At 41.4% G+C, this 16,424-nt stretch overlaps 2 protein-coding genes across 2 annotated transcripts; both read left to right on the top strand.

The window, feature by feature from the left end:
• The first annotated feature begins 1,234 nt into the window (after nt 1-1,234).
• Nucleotides 1,235-4,453, top strand: LOC133417672 (transmembrane protein 100-like). The gene is made up of 2 exons (XM_061705632.1): nt 1,235-1,568; nt 2,749-4,453. Exon 2 carries the CDS (start codon nt 2,767-2,769, stop codon nt 3,196-3,198), a length of 432 nt encoding a protein of 143 aa, XP_061561616.1. The 5' UTR covers nt 1,235-1,568; nt 2,749-2,766; the 3' UTR covers nt 3,199-4,453.
• Nucleotides 4,454-7,750: 3,297 nt separating this feature from the next.
• On the top strand, nt 7,751-12,425 carry si:ch73-256g18.2 (small integral membrane protein 36). Its single transcript, XM_061705633.1, has 2 exons — nt 7,751-8,305; nt 10,088-12,425. Exon 1 carries the CDS (start codon nt 7,924-7,926, stop codon nt 8,227-8,229), a length of 306 nt encoding a protein of 101 aa, XP_061561617.1. The 5' UTR covers nt 7,751-7,923; the 3' UTR covers nt 8,230-8,305; nt 10,088-12,425.
• The last annotated feature ends 3,999 nt before the right edge of the window (nt 12,426-16,424 follow it).

Below are 16,424 nucleotides of genomic sequence, written 5' to 3'. Positions count from 1 at the left end.
TAGTTGAGAAGTCGTCCAAAAAGCTCTCACAGTTTACTGTCACATTAAACAAAAACAATTATGACTTGTCTGCTATCTTTATGCTAACACATAATCAAGAAACGCCATAGATGGGTTGACAAATAGCATCGGTGTGGCGGCATTATAACGCTTGAAGCGACCACAAAGAATGAAGCAACACGTGTAGACAATACAATATTCACAGGCATTTCTTTTTTTACCCTCAGCGAAAACCGACTAACATTACTGCATCTTGTTAAGGAGCAGAGACCAATTTTTAGTCCGCTACATAAAAATGCATATACACATATTCACGGTTGGGCACCCACGGATGCACCTGCTCTGATCTTTTTTCAACATTTTTAAAATGTATTTTTTATTAGTTTAGTGAGTTTGTTAATTCTATGTAATGTTGTTATTAAAGAATACAAGTGTAATATAATAATGAGCGTCAATTATCAGCGGATTTTGTCCTGTTCTTGGTCTGGGGCGGTCCCTATCTACCCGCTGTACTTAAGCGGGATTAAGGACAAGGGAATGACGACTGCGTTGGGAATTATTCACTCATTGACGACTCGCTAATCACTACAATGGGATTTTAAGTGGACTTTTTAATGGAACAATCTCGGTCCGCTTCCATAAAAATCCTGATAGGATGAGCTGAAATCCATCCAGCTTTGGATGAGTTGACCCCGGATCAAAAGGCTCACCGGGGGCCCCCGCTGACCCCCACGTAGCCCCGTCCCTCCCCCTCTCCTACAAGCAAAGCCTTTGAGGATTGAAACATGAAAAAGGGGGGAAAAAAAGAAGCAGGCCAGATGTTCCCAGTTGAATGGAGAAACATGGAAACCAGGATCCGGATCGGTTAGTCACTTTTAACTCCTTAGCGAACACGTGAGCACCAGGCTAGAACACAATAGATATATAGATATAGATATAGATATAGAGCGCTAGTTCATGATAGCACCCCGGGCAGAGGCGGCGGAACCAGAGGGGCACTGTGGGAAAGGGTCACCCACCTTTTGGCCTGAGTTTGATGTGCCCGCTTGCTTTCATCACGTATGTTGCTTACCAGTAGCATAATGAATTACATGTAACGCAACAATGTGTTGTTCATTTTTGAGCACGGTTGCCCTCTTTCTTGGAAATGTGCCCGATTGCATGTCATTATGCTACTGATACGCCACATCTGCTCAGCTAGGCACCACCCTCTGTGTTAAAGGGACATAGGTGATAAAAGGAGCACATCAAAAGCAGGCCAAAAAGTGGGGTGGGTCTATTTCTCCGCTCATTGTGGGCTAGCACGGTGCCATCAACAGCTAGAATGGTGCCATCGTGGACGAGGCACAACAGTGGACTTGCGTTGCAATTTGAAGGCAGGAAAGAGTTAAAAGTTGCTGCTGTGTGGCGTAGGAGGTTCACGGAGGAGGAGGAGGAGGAGGGGGCCGTTTTCTATTGATAGTCATCTTCACTCGGACTTCGGCTTAGTTGGGACCACGCGCGCAAACCTGGAGGGAAGGAAACAAAAAGGAAGATGACACCGAGATGAAGAACGACACACTTCAGTCGTGAGTTGATTGATTGTCTTCTGCGGTGCTCACGTTTGTGAAACGATCTAAAATGTCTTCAAGTGCGTTTCCCAAACTTCATTGAGACAACGCACATATTTGACCTTTGAAAAATCTTACAGCACACACCGCTAAACAAAAATGTAGTCAAATAATAACGGTCTCGTTGTGGGAATGCTTAATTGCACCTTCTGCCAACTAGTGGAAGAGCACTGAATTGCTCTGCTTGTCACTACACGTCGCTGGCATGGATGGATGAACAAAGACATGATTTGATGAAGTAAATGAATACAATTTGGACCGATGAGTAAGTAAAATCAGATTATTTCACCTCTCGCAGTGGTTGGAATTGGTTCAAAACTGTCGATCAAAAATGCCTCCATGTGATCTCATCCAGTTGCTCTGTGATTGGCTGACGAAGATGGCCAACCCCAATCTTCATTGGACCAAGGCACAGACCAAACAAACATTTCTCAAAAAGCATATGGACTCAAAGAATGATTATCAGACACATACCGATAATCGGACCGATTTCCCCCTTCTGACTTAAGTCAGCACTGCCTGATTATTGCATGTCTCAAAAGCGGGGTACAGTATACACGTGCCGACAACTGGACCAATTTTCCCTTTCCGATTAAAATCAGCGGTCCTTGCTGATTTTAATTATCAGATGTGTCGAAAGCGGAGTACACACACAGCGACAATCTTACCGATTTTGTGTCCCGATTCCCCTTCCTTCCGATCAAAGTCAACCAAGGCCTGATTCATGGATGTCTCTGAAGCGGGGTAGCGGTGCGCTCACACAATAATCGGACCCATTTCGAGCCCAGTTCGACCGCCTAACAATAGTCAGCAAAGGCCTGATTATGGGGTATCTCTAAAGCAGGATACACGCATACCGATATGAACCAGTTGAGCCAGATTTCCGCTTCTTCGAAGCAAATTTAGCAAAAGCAGGATTATTGGATCAGTTTGCCCTTTCTGATTAAAGTCAGCAAGGACCTGATTATTACGTCTCTGAGGCGGGCTCGACACATACCGATAATAAAACCGATTAAAGTCAGCAAAGGCTCGATGATCAGATTTGGCTCATGCGGGATACACACGTACCGACAATTGGGCCCAACTAAATCCACATTCCAAGCTTTCAATCAAAAATGCCTCCTTGTGATCTTCCCAGCTGCTCTGCGATTGGCCGATGAAGATGGCCCACCTCTTCCTGGCCGGCAAGACGGTCCAGCCAGAAGACGGCAACCTGGCGTCTTTCTCCTACGAGAAGCTCGATTCGGGCGGTAAGGACAGCGACGCCGTCGTCACGGCGATGTGGGCCCCGCACGCGGACGAGGCGCAGCTCTTGAGCGCGGCCACCGGGGGCGCCGAGATGTCCTGCTACCGCTGCACGGTGCCCTTCGGGGTGGTGGTCCTCATCGCCGGCGTGGTGGTGACGGGGGTGGCCTACACCTTCAACTCGCACGGCTCCACCATCTCCGTCCTGGGACTGGTGCTGCTGGGGGCCGGGCTGGGCCTGCTGGGGGCCAGCGCCACCTGCTGGAGGCTGCGGACGCGCGGGAAGAGCGACCAAAGGAGGAGGGAGAGCCAGGCCGACCTCGTGGTCGGCCTGGGGTACTGAGACGCTGCGAGACGGAGCTTCGGGGGATGAAAAATGATTTGCAAGAAATTATCGGACGAGTTCTAAAACTTCGGGACTCGAAACCTTACAGAGGAGACATTTTCCCAAGGAGCTCTTCATAATCCTAACGTAAATTCAACATAACTGCTCCCTAAATGCCATAGTATTTTCTGGAGAAAAAAAAGTCATCATTTTAGAAGAATCAAGGAAGGAATTGAAAACTTTTCGTTTTCAAGAGAAAAAAAGTTACAATTGCAAATTAATATTTCTTCGAGGAAAAAAAGGGGCAATGTTACGAGAATAAGGGCATTTTTTTTTTTTTTAAAGTTGTAATCTTCACAAGAACGTGTATTTTGTCAGGATAAAAATTCCTAATCTTACGTGAATCAAGTCTGACAAGATAAAGTCAGAATATTCTGATAGTTCATTAAGAAAAGAACATTCGAAACAATAAAAAAAGTTGCCTCTTTAAATTTTTTACTTCATCGATGAATGGGTTGTCTCATCAGTCCGATTTAAAAATCACCCATTATTTCCCATGCCTGTTTTCACCTGTTGGTTTGCTGTGCAGCGCCCCTAGTGGTCAGGAGGTTAAACAACACTCAAAATGATCATCAGGATGTCACGATGAACTCATTCTCAGAGTTTGAATTAAATAAGTAAATACATCAAAACAATTGACGTAACCTTCAAGGAGCAGATAAGATAGAATGAATAAATGCTGCTATGAGAAATGGTACTTTGTAACGCTTATGATACTTTTTGACAAAAGTGACAAAAAAGCTGCAACTCTTCCGATAAACTGTGTACACATACCGATAATCGGGCCAATTTTTGAGCCCAATTCGCCTTACTTCCGATCAAAGTCAGCATACTTCTTTTTCTTCGTATTTTCTGCCAGTCTGGATATCCTGTTGCACCATGCTGCCTCCCACAGGTCAGTCTTGGTACGACACGAGAAAGTCAGTTTAACGTCCTCATGCGTGTACCGGGCTTTCGGAGATTAACTTTGGCCCACACTCTGTATACAAATGTACTTTTTCATGTAAACACGCACAAATGCCAGCAAAATACTAAACTTTCTTGCCAGAGGCATATTATTATTATTTCTAATGATAATAAAAGTCTGTCACAAAAATAGACAGTAAATCAAACTTTTTTTTTTGTTTTTTAACCGCCTTATTTATTCATGCGTCACATTCTGCATGACTGGATGCTTTTCTATGAATAAAGTCACCAGATGTTTGTGTTGTGTTTATGTCGCTTGGTGACTCGTGTGGTTGGGGGCGGGTCATCGGGGTCCTGAATGGGTGGGCCTGGCCGGTGCCTTCTACCCGGCTAACTTTATACCGACCCGAGAGCGCTGAGCTGACAATGTGACTGCGATTTTTTTTTTCTCTCTCGAAAGTTGGGGTTCGCAGGAAGTGACATCATGACCGCTTTGATTGACAACGTCAGTCAGACATACAAATAGGTGAAGGCAAGGGAATATATATATATATATATATATATATATATATATATATATATATATATATATATTTTTTTTTTTTTTTTTTCAAATATGAATACAGATTTATAATAAATGCAATAAAAACACAAAATTATGCACAAACGAATCATTTTAATAACATTGTTATACAGAATTTAATTATATTATAGCACGAAATAATGTATATGAAATTCTGTATCTCTGAACTCGAAAAAAAATGTACTGTACTCATTTTCATACCCTCATCATGTATGAAATTGAATATTCATCCATCCATTTTCTGTACCGGTTTATCCTCACACGGGTCGCCGGCGTGCTGGAGAACATCCCAGCTATCTTCGGGCGAGAGTACACCCTGAACTGGTCGCCAGCCTATCGCAGTGAAATTGAATAATTATGTCATTTTTTTATGTCATTCCAATTGTATGATCATGACATATTCAGTTTCACATTAAATTGTGCAATTATGACCTAAGGTTAAGGTTTGGGTGGGCTTGGCGATTGGTTCTCGGCGAGCAGCATCACCAGCGTTGCGTCGTGCGCCCCCGGTAGCAAAACACTCAACTTTGCACGCCACCGATGTTAAATCTAAAGTTAAATTGTTGAATTATGACATAGCAGATCTCAATTAAATTGTATAATTAAGACATTTTCAATCTCATATACAGTAAAACATAATGATGACATTTGTTATCTCGAGTTAAATGGTATAATGATGACATTTTCAATATCAAATTTAAACGTATAATTATAGCATTTTAATCCTTCTGTGAAACTATCATGATGGCATTTTGAATCCCACATGAAATTGTACAAAAATAGTGTCAGAATGAGTGATTAATATGCGCAAATATTCAACGTATTGAACGAAAAGCCTAATGAAGCGACGCGCGAGCGTGTATTCGGACTCAAGTCAACGATTCCTCGACTTTGGATTCGTTGGAAGGGGATATCCCATCTGTGCCCTCCCTTCCTGAGGTGTAGCACAGTGGCACTGCCCCCCGCCCCCCGCCCCCCGCCCCCAACACTAATCACACCCGAGACTCTCGCGCGGAAAAGGCCTGGCACGCAAAGAGACTGGATGAAAGGGACCGACCGGAGAACAGGAAGACGTTTGCCGCTCGTCCACGCCCGCCGCCTCAACTTTGACCCCCGGAGGCGGGTCACCCCCCAAATTGGGGCTAAACACAGGCAGACGGGCGGGCCGGCTTATTCAGAGAAGCTACTGCAGAACAAAACAAGTCTCTGAATAAATCAAGCTCATCTTCGCTTCCCGTTGTCCTATTTATAATTAATATACTAAAATCCTACAAACTGCGATTGGCTGGCGACCGGTTCAGAGTGTAGCCCGCCTCTCGCCCAGAGTCGGCTGGGATTGGGCTCCAGCACGCCCGCGACCCGCGTGAGGAGAGGCGCGACAGAAAATGGATGGATGGAAAATCATCATAAGCAATTTACCAATTATTTCATACATCAAAAATGTGAATTTTACTCATTTTTGTTTTATTTACAAGAACTCAAGTCATATTTTTTTAAATAAAGAGAAAAACATATCTGAAGTTGTTTAATTGACTAATATTTTGTTGTTTATTTAATAGCATGAATTTAAAACTTGTATATGAAATATTTGAATTACATTCACCTGTGGTTGATGTTTATTTGTTGTTGTTTTGGTTGTTTTTTTTTTTACCGTTTTGTTTGTCCCGTCGAATATCCGTCAGTGTGCATTTCGTTCTTTTTATTATTATTGTTATGAATATTATTATTTCGACTAGGGCGCTCACCATCTGCTGGCGAGGACGTGCCCTTAGGCGGCGCTACTTCCTGTCCGTGTTATTGGACGAGCTTTTGGACTTCCTGCGACGATGCGTTCACTGACTCACATGGAGTCCATCTGGACGAGACTCGGGCTCACGTGCCGCGTCGGACTGATGAACACCAGATGCACGAGGACTCGCCACTTTCCACTTTCTCAACACTGTGAGGAACTTTTTTTCTTCAAGCCACCAATCAGACGTAGTAAACGTACTCACACTTTGTACTTGAATAGAAGTACAGATACTCGTGTAAAAATACAAATAAATGTAAATGACACGGTACACTTCTTTAGCAGCCATCTCCATGTCGTTATTAGCGATTCTCTACTAAGGTGATGCATGGAACTCGGTTGAAAGGTCGCAGGGAGGAACTCGTTCTCGACTGTAGTCCTGACTATCAAGAAAGATGACGTGAGGAAACACTTAAAGCTACGGAAAGAAGAAACCGAGCTCAAGTCCAATCTTCAAGTGAGGAGCCGTCGCTTAGTTCTTTTTTTGTGTGCTGTGATCTGAAATTTGTGTTACGAGCGAGCGTCCCATCAGCAAAAAAAAATTCAGGTACAATAGTCAAAAACACAAATACAAAATGAAAAGACTCACAAGGATCGGAATTAGTTTTAATATTAACTCATTCATGGCCATGTCGTGGTCGGTAGTAGAAAGTGTGAAAGAAGAAAAGATGACACCGTTCAGCGAGCGAAAAGCACGTACAAAAAGCAGCCGACATTCAACTCGACCAAGCGGTGAGTCAGCGTCGCTCACGCTGCGTTTTAGTTGTATACAGAATGCGGAAATAAATGATAGTTTTGCCATTGAAATCCATTTCTGTCTTGTTTTTGTTGTTTTAGACTCTGAGGGGTCGCAAATGCGAAAAATATGAGCATCAAAGTCACTGTTGTCCTTGAAATGTTTCTTTTCACCCAAAGCTCATTTTCTCCGCTTTTTGCTCAGCCAAAGTGTTTTGGTGAAACCAGCCCATGTTGTACTGCTGGCGACGAAAGAAGGGAAAACGCGAGAAACTAACTTTTTTTTCCTGGCGAGAGAAGCGAGTCTCCTGTTTCTTCTGCTAGCTCGGGTACTTATATTGTCGCAGCGCTCTCCAAAGGTCTGTGAAAATGCCTTGAAAACAGCTGCCAGCGAACCAACGAACAAATAGCGACGATTCCAATTCCTACGAGTGGAGACGAGCTGCGGACGTCACCGCGCCTGCGGCGAGCGTCCGAGCGTGGCTTAAGTTATTAAAAGTGAGCAGCTTTAACCATTGGTCGCCGACATCGAAGGTCGGCTTAATTCCCGTCCGGCTGTCGCCGCCCGCGCTCATCATCCCTCGCATTTCATCTCTGGCCGAACGCCGTCTCGCAGGGCCCCGGACGCCTCCCCCCCGCGGACCCTCGGGTCGCGCTATGAAGCGTCGGCATGGGTTTTATGGAATTCTACCTGGAGATCGACCCGGTCACGCTCAACCTGATCATCCTGGTGGCCAGCTACGTCATCCTGCTCCTGGTCTTCCTCATCTCCTGCATCCTGTACGACTGCCGGGGGAAGGACCCCACCAAGGAGTACGCCCCCGACAACGCCGCGCCGCCCCCCGGCCAGTCGCCCATTCGCCTGGTGGTCATGCAGAACTCGCCCGCCTCCGCCCGTTACGAGCCCGACCGCGCGGCCGAGCCGCAGACGCCCGACCCGAGCCGAGATCGGGAGAAGAGGAGCACGCTGGTGTGAGGGGAACGAAAACCCAGAGCGGCCCCGGGACCCTCCCGTCATTTTCCGCCGTCCCGCTTGGTGCGCATTGAAGCGGGTAAGATGACATCGCGCTTGAAATCTGGAGTACCGCGCTCTCAAACATTTTGGGTCCAAAAAGTCATAGTTTTCTTAGCTCATTTGAAATATCAAAGTTCAATAAGGGGAAAAAGTGAATTAAAAAAAAAAAAAAAAAAATCCAATTTACTCTCATAATGTTGACCTTTAGTCACTTTCATTGTCTAAAAAAAATAAAGAAAAATAAAGAATACAGCGGAGCCCTGCTATTCATGAAGGACAATAGTGAAAATCTGCAAATAATGGACGCTGCCTTATAATTATGAAATCTGCAAAAAGGAGGAGGAGCAGTTAAAAAAAAAAAAAGAGAGAAATAAGCGGGGGGGTTCCCACGAATAACCGGAGATTGGTTGCCCCCCAAAATCCATAAATAATTAACACAAAAAGAAAAAACACAAATAAGCAGCTGATTGTGTAAAAACACTCAGAAAAGGCCGTAATCATACAAGAATAAAGTTATATTTCTACAAGTCGCAGCTTTATGATATCAAAGTCAAAGTTTGAGGGAAAAAAGTCAGATTTTGACAAATTGAATTTCAAAAATAGAATTCAATTCCTGTAATCTTACACCTTTCATTCTGGAAAAGATGCTTTTATTCACCAAATATCTATCCAGAATTCACCCCAAAATGTGCTTTTAGTTCAAAGAGCATATAAGTATTCAAATCTTTATTCAAGGTGTAATGTCAGATTTACATATGTAATAAAATATGCATTTTTTTCAAATAATGTTTTAATTAAAAATGAGATAATCATCTAATCCCTGCACTTAACGACGTCCTACTTTTAGGATTCGCGTAGCGATGATGTTGGGAGCCAGACTAAAAGTGCAAATTAACATTGATGAGAACAGCGGTTGCCATGGAAACAAAGCCACTGAGGCGACATCAGGACCAGCGAGTGACGATGACGATGCAACACTGGGAGTTTTTATTATTAAACTGAATTCACCAATCACATAATAAAAAGACATTTGAAAAAAGGTTAACTTTTTAACTGACGAGTCCTTTAACGTGATGAATGAATTAAAATGAAAGTAAATGAGTGAATGCATTTCAAATAACCGATTTGAGGGGTTCGTACCGCAACAAACTCCTCCCCATTTTTCAGCAGGACGATTACTTTATAACTTGGATCCTGATTGGCAGTTGCAATAGCCAATCAGAGGGCAAGCAGAACATCAAGTAGGAAGCGATACACGGGAGCATCTCATCGGATTACGAGATTAACATCACATTGAAATCTGATTAATTATCGTCACAGCTGTTGAAATAATCTTTTTTGTGTATTATGTGACAGGGGTAAAAAAAAAAATATCAGTGAGGTCTTGTTGCTTGACTACTATTATTATTATTATCATCGTTATTATTATTACTACTTTGCCTTGTACGAAAGTTGGCTAAAATAATGCTAACACAAAAAGTGAAACACCAAACACGGACTAGTGAAACTTGCATCGACATTACAGTAATTACAAAACTTTAAATGCAGACAGACAACATAAAAATACTCACAAGCATATATTCTTTATCTTCTGCAAAGGACGACTAAAATTATTGCAGCTTAGTTGTGACGGTTTTCTGTGCATCAGCATCAAATCTACATGTAGTACGTCTGGATGTATTCTCTCTATTCTCTCTGTAGCTCTTGAAAGATTTGACTAGCACAAACGTGGCTAATGTTGCTAATTTTGGTGACTCTTACCCACAAAAAGGAACTGTTTTCATGAAACTTATTTGTTTACTTCTTTGTTTTCGTGCAGGCTTTTGTCTCGCTCAGCCCGCTGGGAAAAATAAAGACTACAACGCCCACAATCCAATTCAACTCTTCCCTAACCCCGCCCCCTCACTTTGGAGATGGGTGGGCGGGGGGTCATGTGACCTATTTGTCACAGGAAGGAAGTCGGACGGCCTTGCTGAGTTCCTGCTGGCTTGTGATGGACCAGGAAGTAACCCTATTTGGACACCTTTCACCTAATCAGCTCTTTGTTGTGATGCTAGCCGAATGCTAACGTATGCTGTTAATTGAGCTACCGTGTTGTTAAAAGTCTATTGATGGAATATTAATTTTTTTTTATGTGTTATTTTTTGTTTGTACTTATTTTTGACAGAACATTGGTTTGAAATGAGAATGAGGGTTTAAAAAAAAGATGTTTTGTCATTTCAGAGTTAGAAATGGCAAAACTAGCAACTGAAAGTTAGCCACGAGCTGCCAATGAAAGCTTCATAGCTGGCTAAGTTAGCCCAGCCAATGAGAGTTGAGCTTGTGTTGGACCCGAGCAAGTGGACCAGGAAGTGACCATATTTGGACATGTTTCAGGGCCTCAGCTGTTAGATTTGATGCTAGCCCAATGCTAACAGTTGTAATTAACAGAGCTAGCACATTGTTAAGATTTATTGACATCGTACTGAGTTTAAGTGAAGATTAAGTGGAAAAAAAATGCTGAAACATTTTAGACATTTAGCCAGAAAGTTACAAGTAACATTCTAGCCAGAAAGCTAAAAGTAAGATGTGTGAGTTAGCCACTACTAGTGAAGGTTTCTTGACAGAATATTGACTTTTAATGAGGGTTAGGTGGGGGGGAAAAAAAACAGTTTTTCCATTTTCGCTGGAAAGCTAAAACTAGCATAGCATTTCGCCATGTTTCAGCACCTCAGCTGTTTGTTGTGATGCTATCCGATGCTAACGTTCAATATTAATTTAGCTAGTACGTTAAGGTTTGTTGACAGAATATTGGGTTTAAATGAGGATGAAAGAGGGGAAAACAGACATTTTAGACATCTTAGTTGGAAAGCTAAGCCTAGAATGTCTGAATATTGGTCATAAATGAGGAAAGACCATCTAGAAGTTAGCAGGAAAGAGCTAAAAGCAGCGCATGTGAGTTAGCCACTCGCTGTTATTGAAAGCTTCACATTCGGTTGAACAGTTAACCAAACAAAACAAGCTTGAAATTAATATTAATCAAGTGTGTCTAACTTATTTGAAGCTAATCAAACATTTCCCTACATCAGTTTCTTGTCTACAGTCAACATTGCTGTTTTTTCCCCAAACAAACAACACAAACTCTTCTTTTTTTCCCCCTGCTATCAAAAGCGGCTTAATCTGTGTAAAACAAGCTAAAAAAGTCCATCCATCCATTTTTTTTACCACTTGAGCCTATCCCAGTTATCTGCGGGCGGCCTAACCCTAACCACCCTGAGCTGGTCGCCAGCCAATCGCAGAGCACATACAAACAAACAAGACATTCGCACTCACATTCACACCTACGGGCAATTTATCGGACTCAATTTAGAGTCCTCAATCAACCTATGTTTTTGGAATGTGGGAGGAAACCGGCGTGCCCGAAGAAAAGCCACGCAGGCACGGGGAGAACATGCAAACTCCACACAGGCGGGGCCGGGGATTGAACCCCGGTCCTCAGAACTGCGAGGCAGACGCTCTAACCAGTCTCCCCCCCCCCCCCGTGCCGGCAGCTAAAAAGTCAAAAGTTAAAAAAAGATAAAAAGGGGATAAGGTGGACAAGAGGCTAAAAAAAGGACAAAAGAAAGATAAAAAGGAAGTTGTTTTTGCGCAACGACGGCGACGCCAAATCCTCTTACGTAAAGCAACCCAGCGCGGCATGTCAATCATCCATCAGAGGAATTGCACAATTATCCGCCTGCCTGTGTCCATATTCCATGTTTGTGGATTACATTCTGCCTGCAAAGTATTCGCAGCGCGTATTAAAATTGTGTTTGTGCTTTTTTTGTGCGTCCGGGGGCTTACGTAAAGCTTTGCTGGGCCACAAACACGCAAACCTCAGCAACGGTGGTGATGATGATGATGATGATGACGACGACGGCGCACGTAATCCCGCCTCAGGACGCTTGATTTCGTGTACTTTCTTTTAATATGAACTGTTTGATTGTATTTGTCATGTTCGATTGACACGGCAAAATGATGCAAATCAATTAAAGGCCCATGATGATCACAAAATACTTTGATTATTTTGGAAATTAATTTTACATCTGAGCTTTAATGTCAAGCGAGCTATGCATAGGAGAACACTAAAATTCTATTTATTCATCATTGAACCATTTAATTTTATTTGTTGACTTAAATTGGACCTTTTTTCTACATACAATTTATTTTATTATATGTTATTTCGATATTATGTTTATTCATAATTACATTTTATGAAATGTTAATTAAATTACAATATTTTATTTACAATCATTTATTTTGTATTTTAAATATCTATTATTACATTTTATGACACTTTTGATTAAATTTGAATGAATTCAAATATATTTTAATTGAAAAGGTTTTTTATTATTTAATATATTTACTCAGGTCAATTACATTTTAGGTTATTTTATTTATTTTAATTTACAAATATTAAATTTGTTTATCCAGGCACAATTACATTTTATTTCATGTGTAATTAATAATTGTAAATGTTATTTAATATATTCAGTAACATGTACTTTATTATATTTTTTAATATTGACTTACATTTTTTTCTTTTGACTCTTAGATAAAATTATTTTATTGATGTATTTAATTTTACAATGATTTATTTTCCATTAATTATTCAATATGTTTTTAACATGTATTGTATGGCATTTTTAATTACATTTTTTTTTTACTCTGTAATACAATTATTTCATTAATCTAGTTAAATATACAATGCTACAATGCTTTATTTATTATTGACCATTACCACAATATCAAACATTATTGACATGCTGATTTTAGGAAATTTTTCATACAATTTTTTTTCTTTTTTTTACTTTTCAGCACAATTATTGTATTGATTTATTAAAATTTAAAACGATTTGATTGATTTTTTTTTAATTTTATTTATTTTGTTACTTTATTTAACTTCTAAACTGACCATGAGATGCATTGAAATGATTGAAATGATCCTTCTTTGGAGCAGCCTTTAGCAAGCTAAAGCAAATACTTGACAAGGTGAAGCTCTTATAATAATCTTGTAATAATGTGAAAAATGTGGAACAGTAGCAAGCAGCGGAGGAGTTTTAATTCGTGGGCCTGCTGCTGTTCGCTGATTTTCAAGCTAAAAGGGGATTTACAAAATATTGCTCTCATGTCCTCAAAACGACCTTATGTAATATTACTCACATTTGCAATGCACAACATGACACACACACACACACACACACACACTCACACACCATCAACTACCAGCTGCATACAAATCTACCTCTACTACAGCAAAATAGCCACCAATAGTATGTTTATCTGTATGTAGTTTTTCTCAAACCACTCGTTTGTTCATCTTAAGATTTTTTTATTACCTTTGAAAAATGTATTTTACATTTTTTTAGTTTAACTTCAACGTATTTTTTGGTTTGAATTAGATGTATTTATTATAAAATCCTTAACATTTTCAATGTAATTATTCATAATTTAATTTACAATAATAATTTTCATCAACATATAATTGTATTGTGTGACGTGTTAAATGAAATAATATTTTTTTCCATTTCAACGACACTACTATATTTCCTATTTTTTTATTTACAATTATTCATGTTATTTGAAACAAAGTATTCATTAGTAAAATGTATTAGTCTCAGTTAAAATATAATATAAAATATTTGTCAGTGCTATTTTTATAAGTATACTTTTTTATCTTTGTATATTCATTTGTATACATTTATTTTACAGTACAATTCTTTTCCAAATTTCAAAACAATGTTGTTGTGTTAAAATTTATTTTTTTTATTTACTCCACTTATTTGTGATTACTTTTTGAGAGGTCAAAATAATCCTGGGACGAAAATGCGCTTTGATTTTCCTGTTTGTGTGAAGCTGCTGCCACCTGGTGGTCATCACCGGACGTGCTCAACCCATTAAAGTTAATTAGGGGCGTCAGCAACGATTTGTTTTGGCAACGTGCAGGTGCAATTTCCTCGATTCTTGTTGTTTTTTGTAAGGAAATCCGGTCAAATGACTTACGGTGGTTAAATATGAAGATTTTCCTTATGTACTTGTATTATTTGGGAATAAAACAAAGGAGAACACCAACTTCCTGTTATTCATATTATTGCAGCTATGGTATTACTGGTTGGGGATGTTTTTTTCCTTGTTTAATTGGTGTTCGAATTATGACTGCGAGGCCCAAAATTGTGACAATCCCCGTTCCAAACAGTAAACTACTGATTGGCTATAAACGAAAAGCTTTTAGGACTGGTGTTAGTAATACATCGAGCGAGTAAACAAGTGCCAAACCTGCTCGAAGTGCGGCTTGAAAACAGCGTCCGGCGGTCGACGTTTGCCCTCCTTCTCCTCTTCCGTGCCACAAAGTTCCTCCTCGCACTCACTCTGCCGTCGTTCTTCCAAAAGCTACAAATATTTCTTGGACGGCCGCGAATCACATTCACAACGATTTATCACTTGATCACAAACGCGCCTATTTTAGCGGCTAGCAAGCTAAACTGAGCTAAGCTAAGCTCAGCGAAACTCGTGAACTTGAAAGGCTTCAACAATGCAGGGCGAACCGGTCACACACACGCGTCCTTATTGATCATTTCTCGCTCCTCCTCTGACATTCATCAGACTGGCCGACGTCTTTATCAATAAAGTGCTATTAAAAAAAAAAAAACATAACACACATATTGTGGTGTTTCGGTGCACCCACTAGGGGCACTAACGGAGAGGAATGTCTAGATGTAAGAATACGAGGAAGACAAGAAACAAAGAAGAATTCAGCGTCGTAGAAGAAGCCCGGCTCACTGGCGTGCCTTCGTAGTGGCCATGTTGGAAAGGTTGACCTTCCCATAGAAGTCAATTCATGGACACTGAAATTAAGTCATACCTTGCTCATTTCTCAAACCGTTTTCACGAGGGTTACTATTTTGTCAATACCAAATCGTATTCTAGCAATATACAACATTCGAAAAAAACATATTTTTACATTTATATTTTTACATGTGAACTGGACTTGCACTTACACAATCTCATAATTGTACGGCATGTAACTTTGACCGTATGCAGCACAATGTACCGGCATGCTTGATCTTTTGGTTTTCTTGACATCCACTCACATGGAATGAACTTTGACCTCCTTAGCTTACCGTCGCCGTAGGCATGGAGCTCAAAATGGGCCCGTCATTAGCATGCAAGCATGTTTCTCGGAAATACAACACATACACGCCTCCATTTCACGTCTGCCGTGCGTAAATCCAATGTGTTATCTAGTTATCGATACAATTGATTGATTACATTTTAAAACGATCTAAATCTATATATTATCGTCCGGAAGGCTAACTAGCCGAGCACAGATCGATCCAACCGGATCGTAGGAATTAAAATCGATTCATCGATGTATTGAATGAATCGTTACACCTCTACATTTAAAGTCAACTTTGTTCATCCATCCATCCATTTTCTACCGCTTATCCGACCGAGCTTCTCACCCGTTCTCTGCGGAGGAAACTCATTTCGCCCGCTTGTACCCGGGATCTCGTTCTTTCAGTCATGACCCACAGCTCTTGACCAAAGGTGAGGGTAGGAATGTAAATCGCCTTAGCTCCTTCTTTACCACAACAGACCGATACAAAGTCCGCATCACTGCGGACGCCGCACCGATCCGCCTGTCGATCTCCCGTTCCGTTCTTCCCTCGCTCGTGAACAGGACCCCAAGATACTTGAACTCCTCCACTTGGGGCAGGATCTCATCCCCGACCCGGAGAGGGCACGCCGCCCTTCTCCGACTGAGGACCACGGACTCAAATTTGGAGGTGCCGATTCTCATTCCAGCCGCTTCACACTCGACTGCTCCAGTGAGAGTTGGAGGTCACGGCCTGATGAAGCCAACAAAACCACATCATCTGCAAAAAGCAGAGATGCAATACTGAGGCCATCAAACCGGACCCCCTCTACGCCTCGACTGCGCCTAGAAATTCCTTCCATAAAAGTTATGAACAGAATCGGTGACAAAGGGCAGCCTTGGCGGAGTCCAACCATCACCTTGAACGAGTCCTACTTACTGTCGACAATGCGGACCAAACCCTGACTCCGGTCGTACAGGGACCGAACAGCCTGTATCAGGGGGTCCGTACCCAATACTCCCGAAGCACCCCCCAAGTGAC

This window comes from Phycodurus eques, chromosome 19 (assembly GCF_024500275.1).
Source record: "Phycodurus eques isolate BA_2022a chromosome 19, UOR_Pequ_1.1, whole genome shotgun sequence".
NCBI classification, from domain to species: domain Eukaryota; kingdom Metazoa; phylum Chordata; class Actinopteri; order Syngnathiformes; family Syngnathidae; genus Phycodurus; species Phycodurus eques.
The sequence above is the reverse complement of the archived record's forward strand: the minus strand, read 5'-3'. Positions and strand labels throughout refer to the sequence as shown.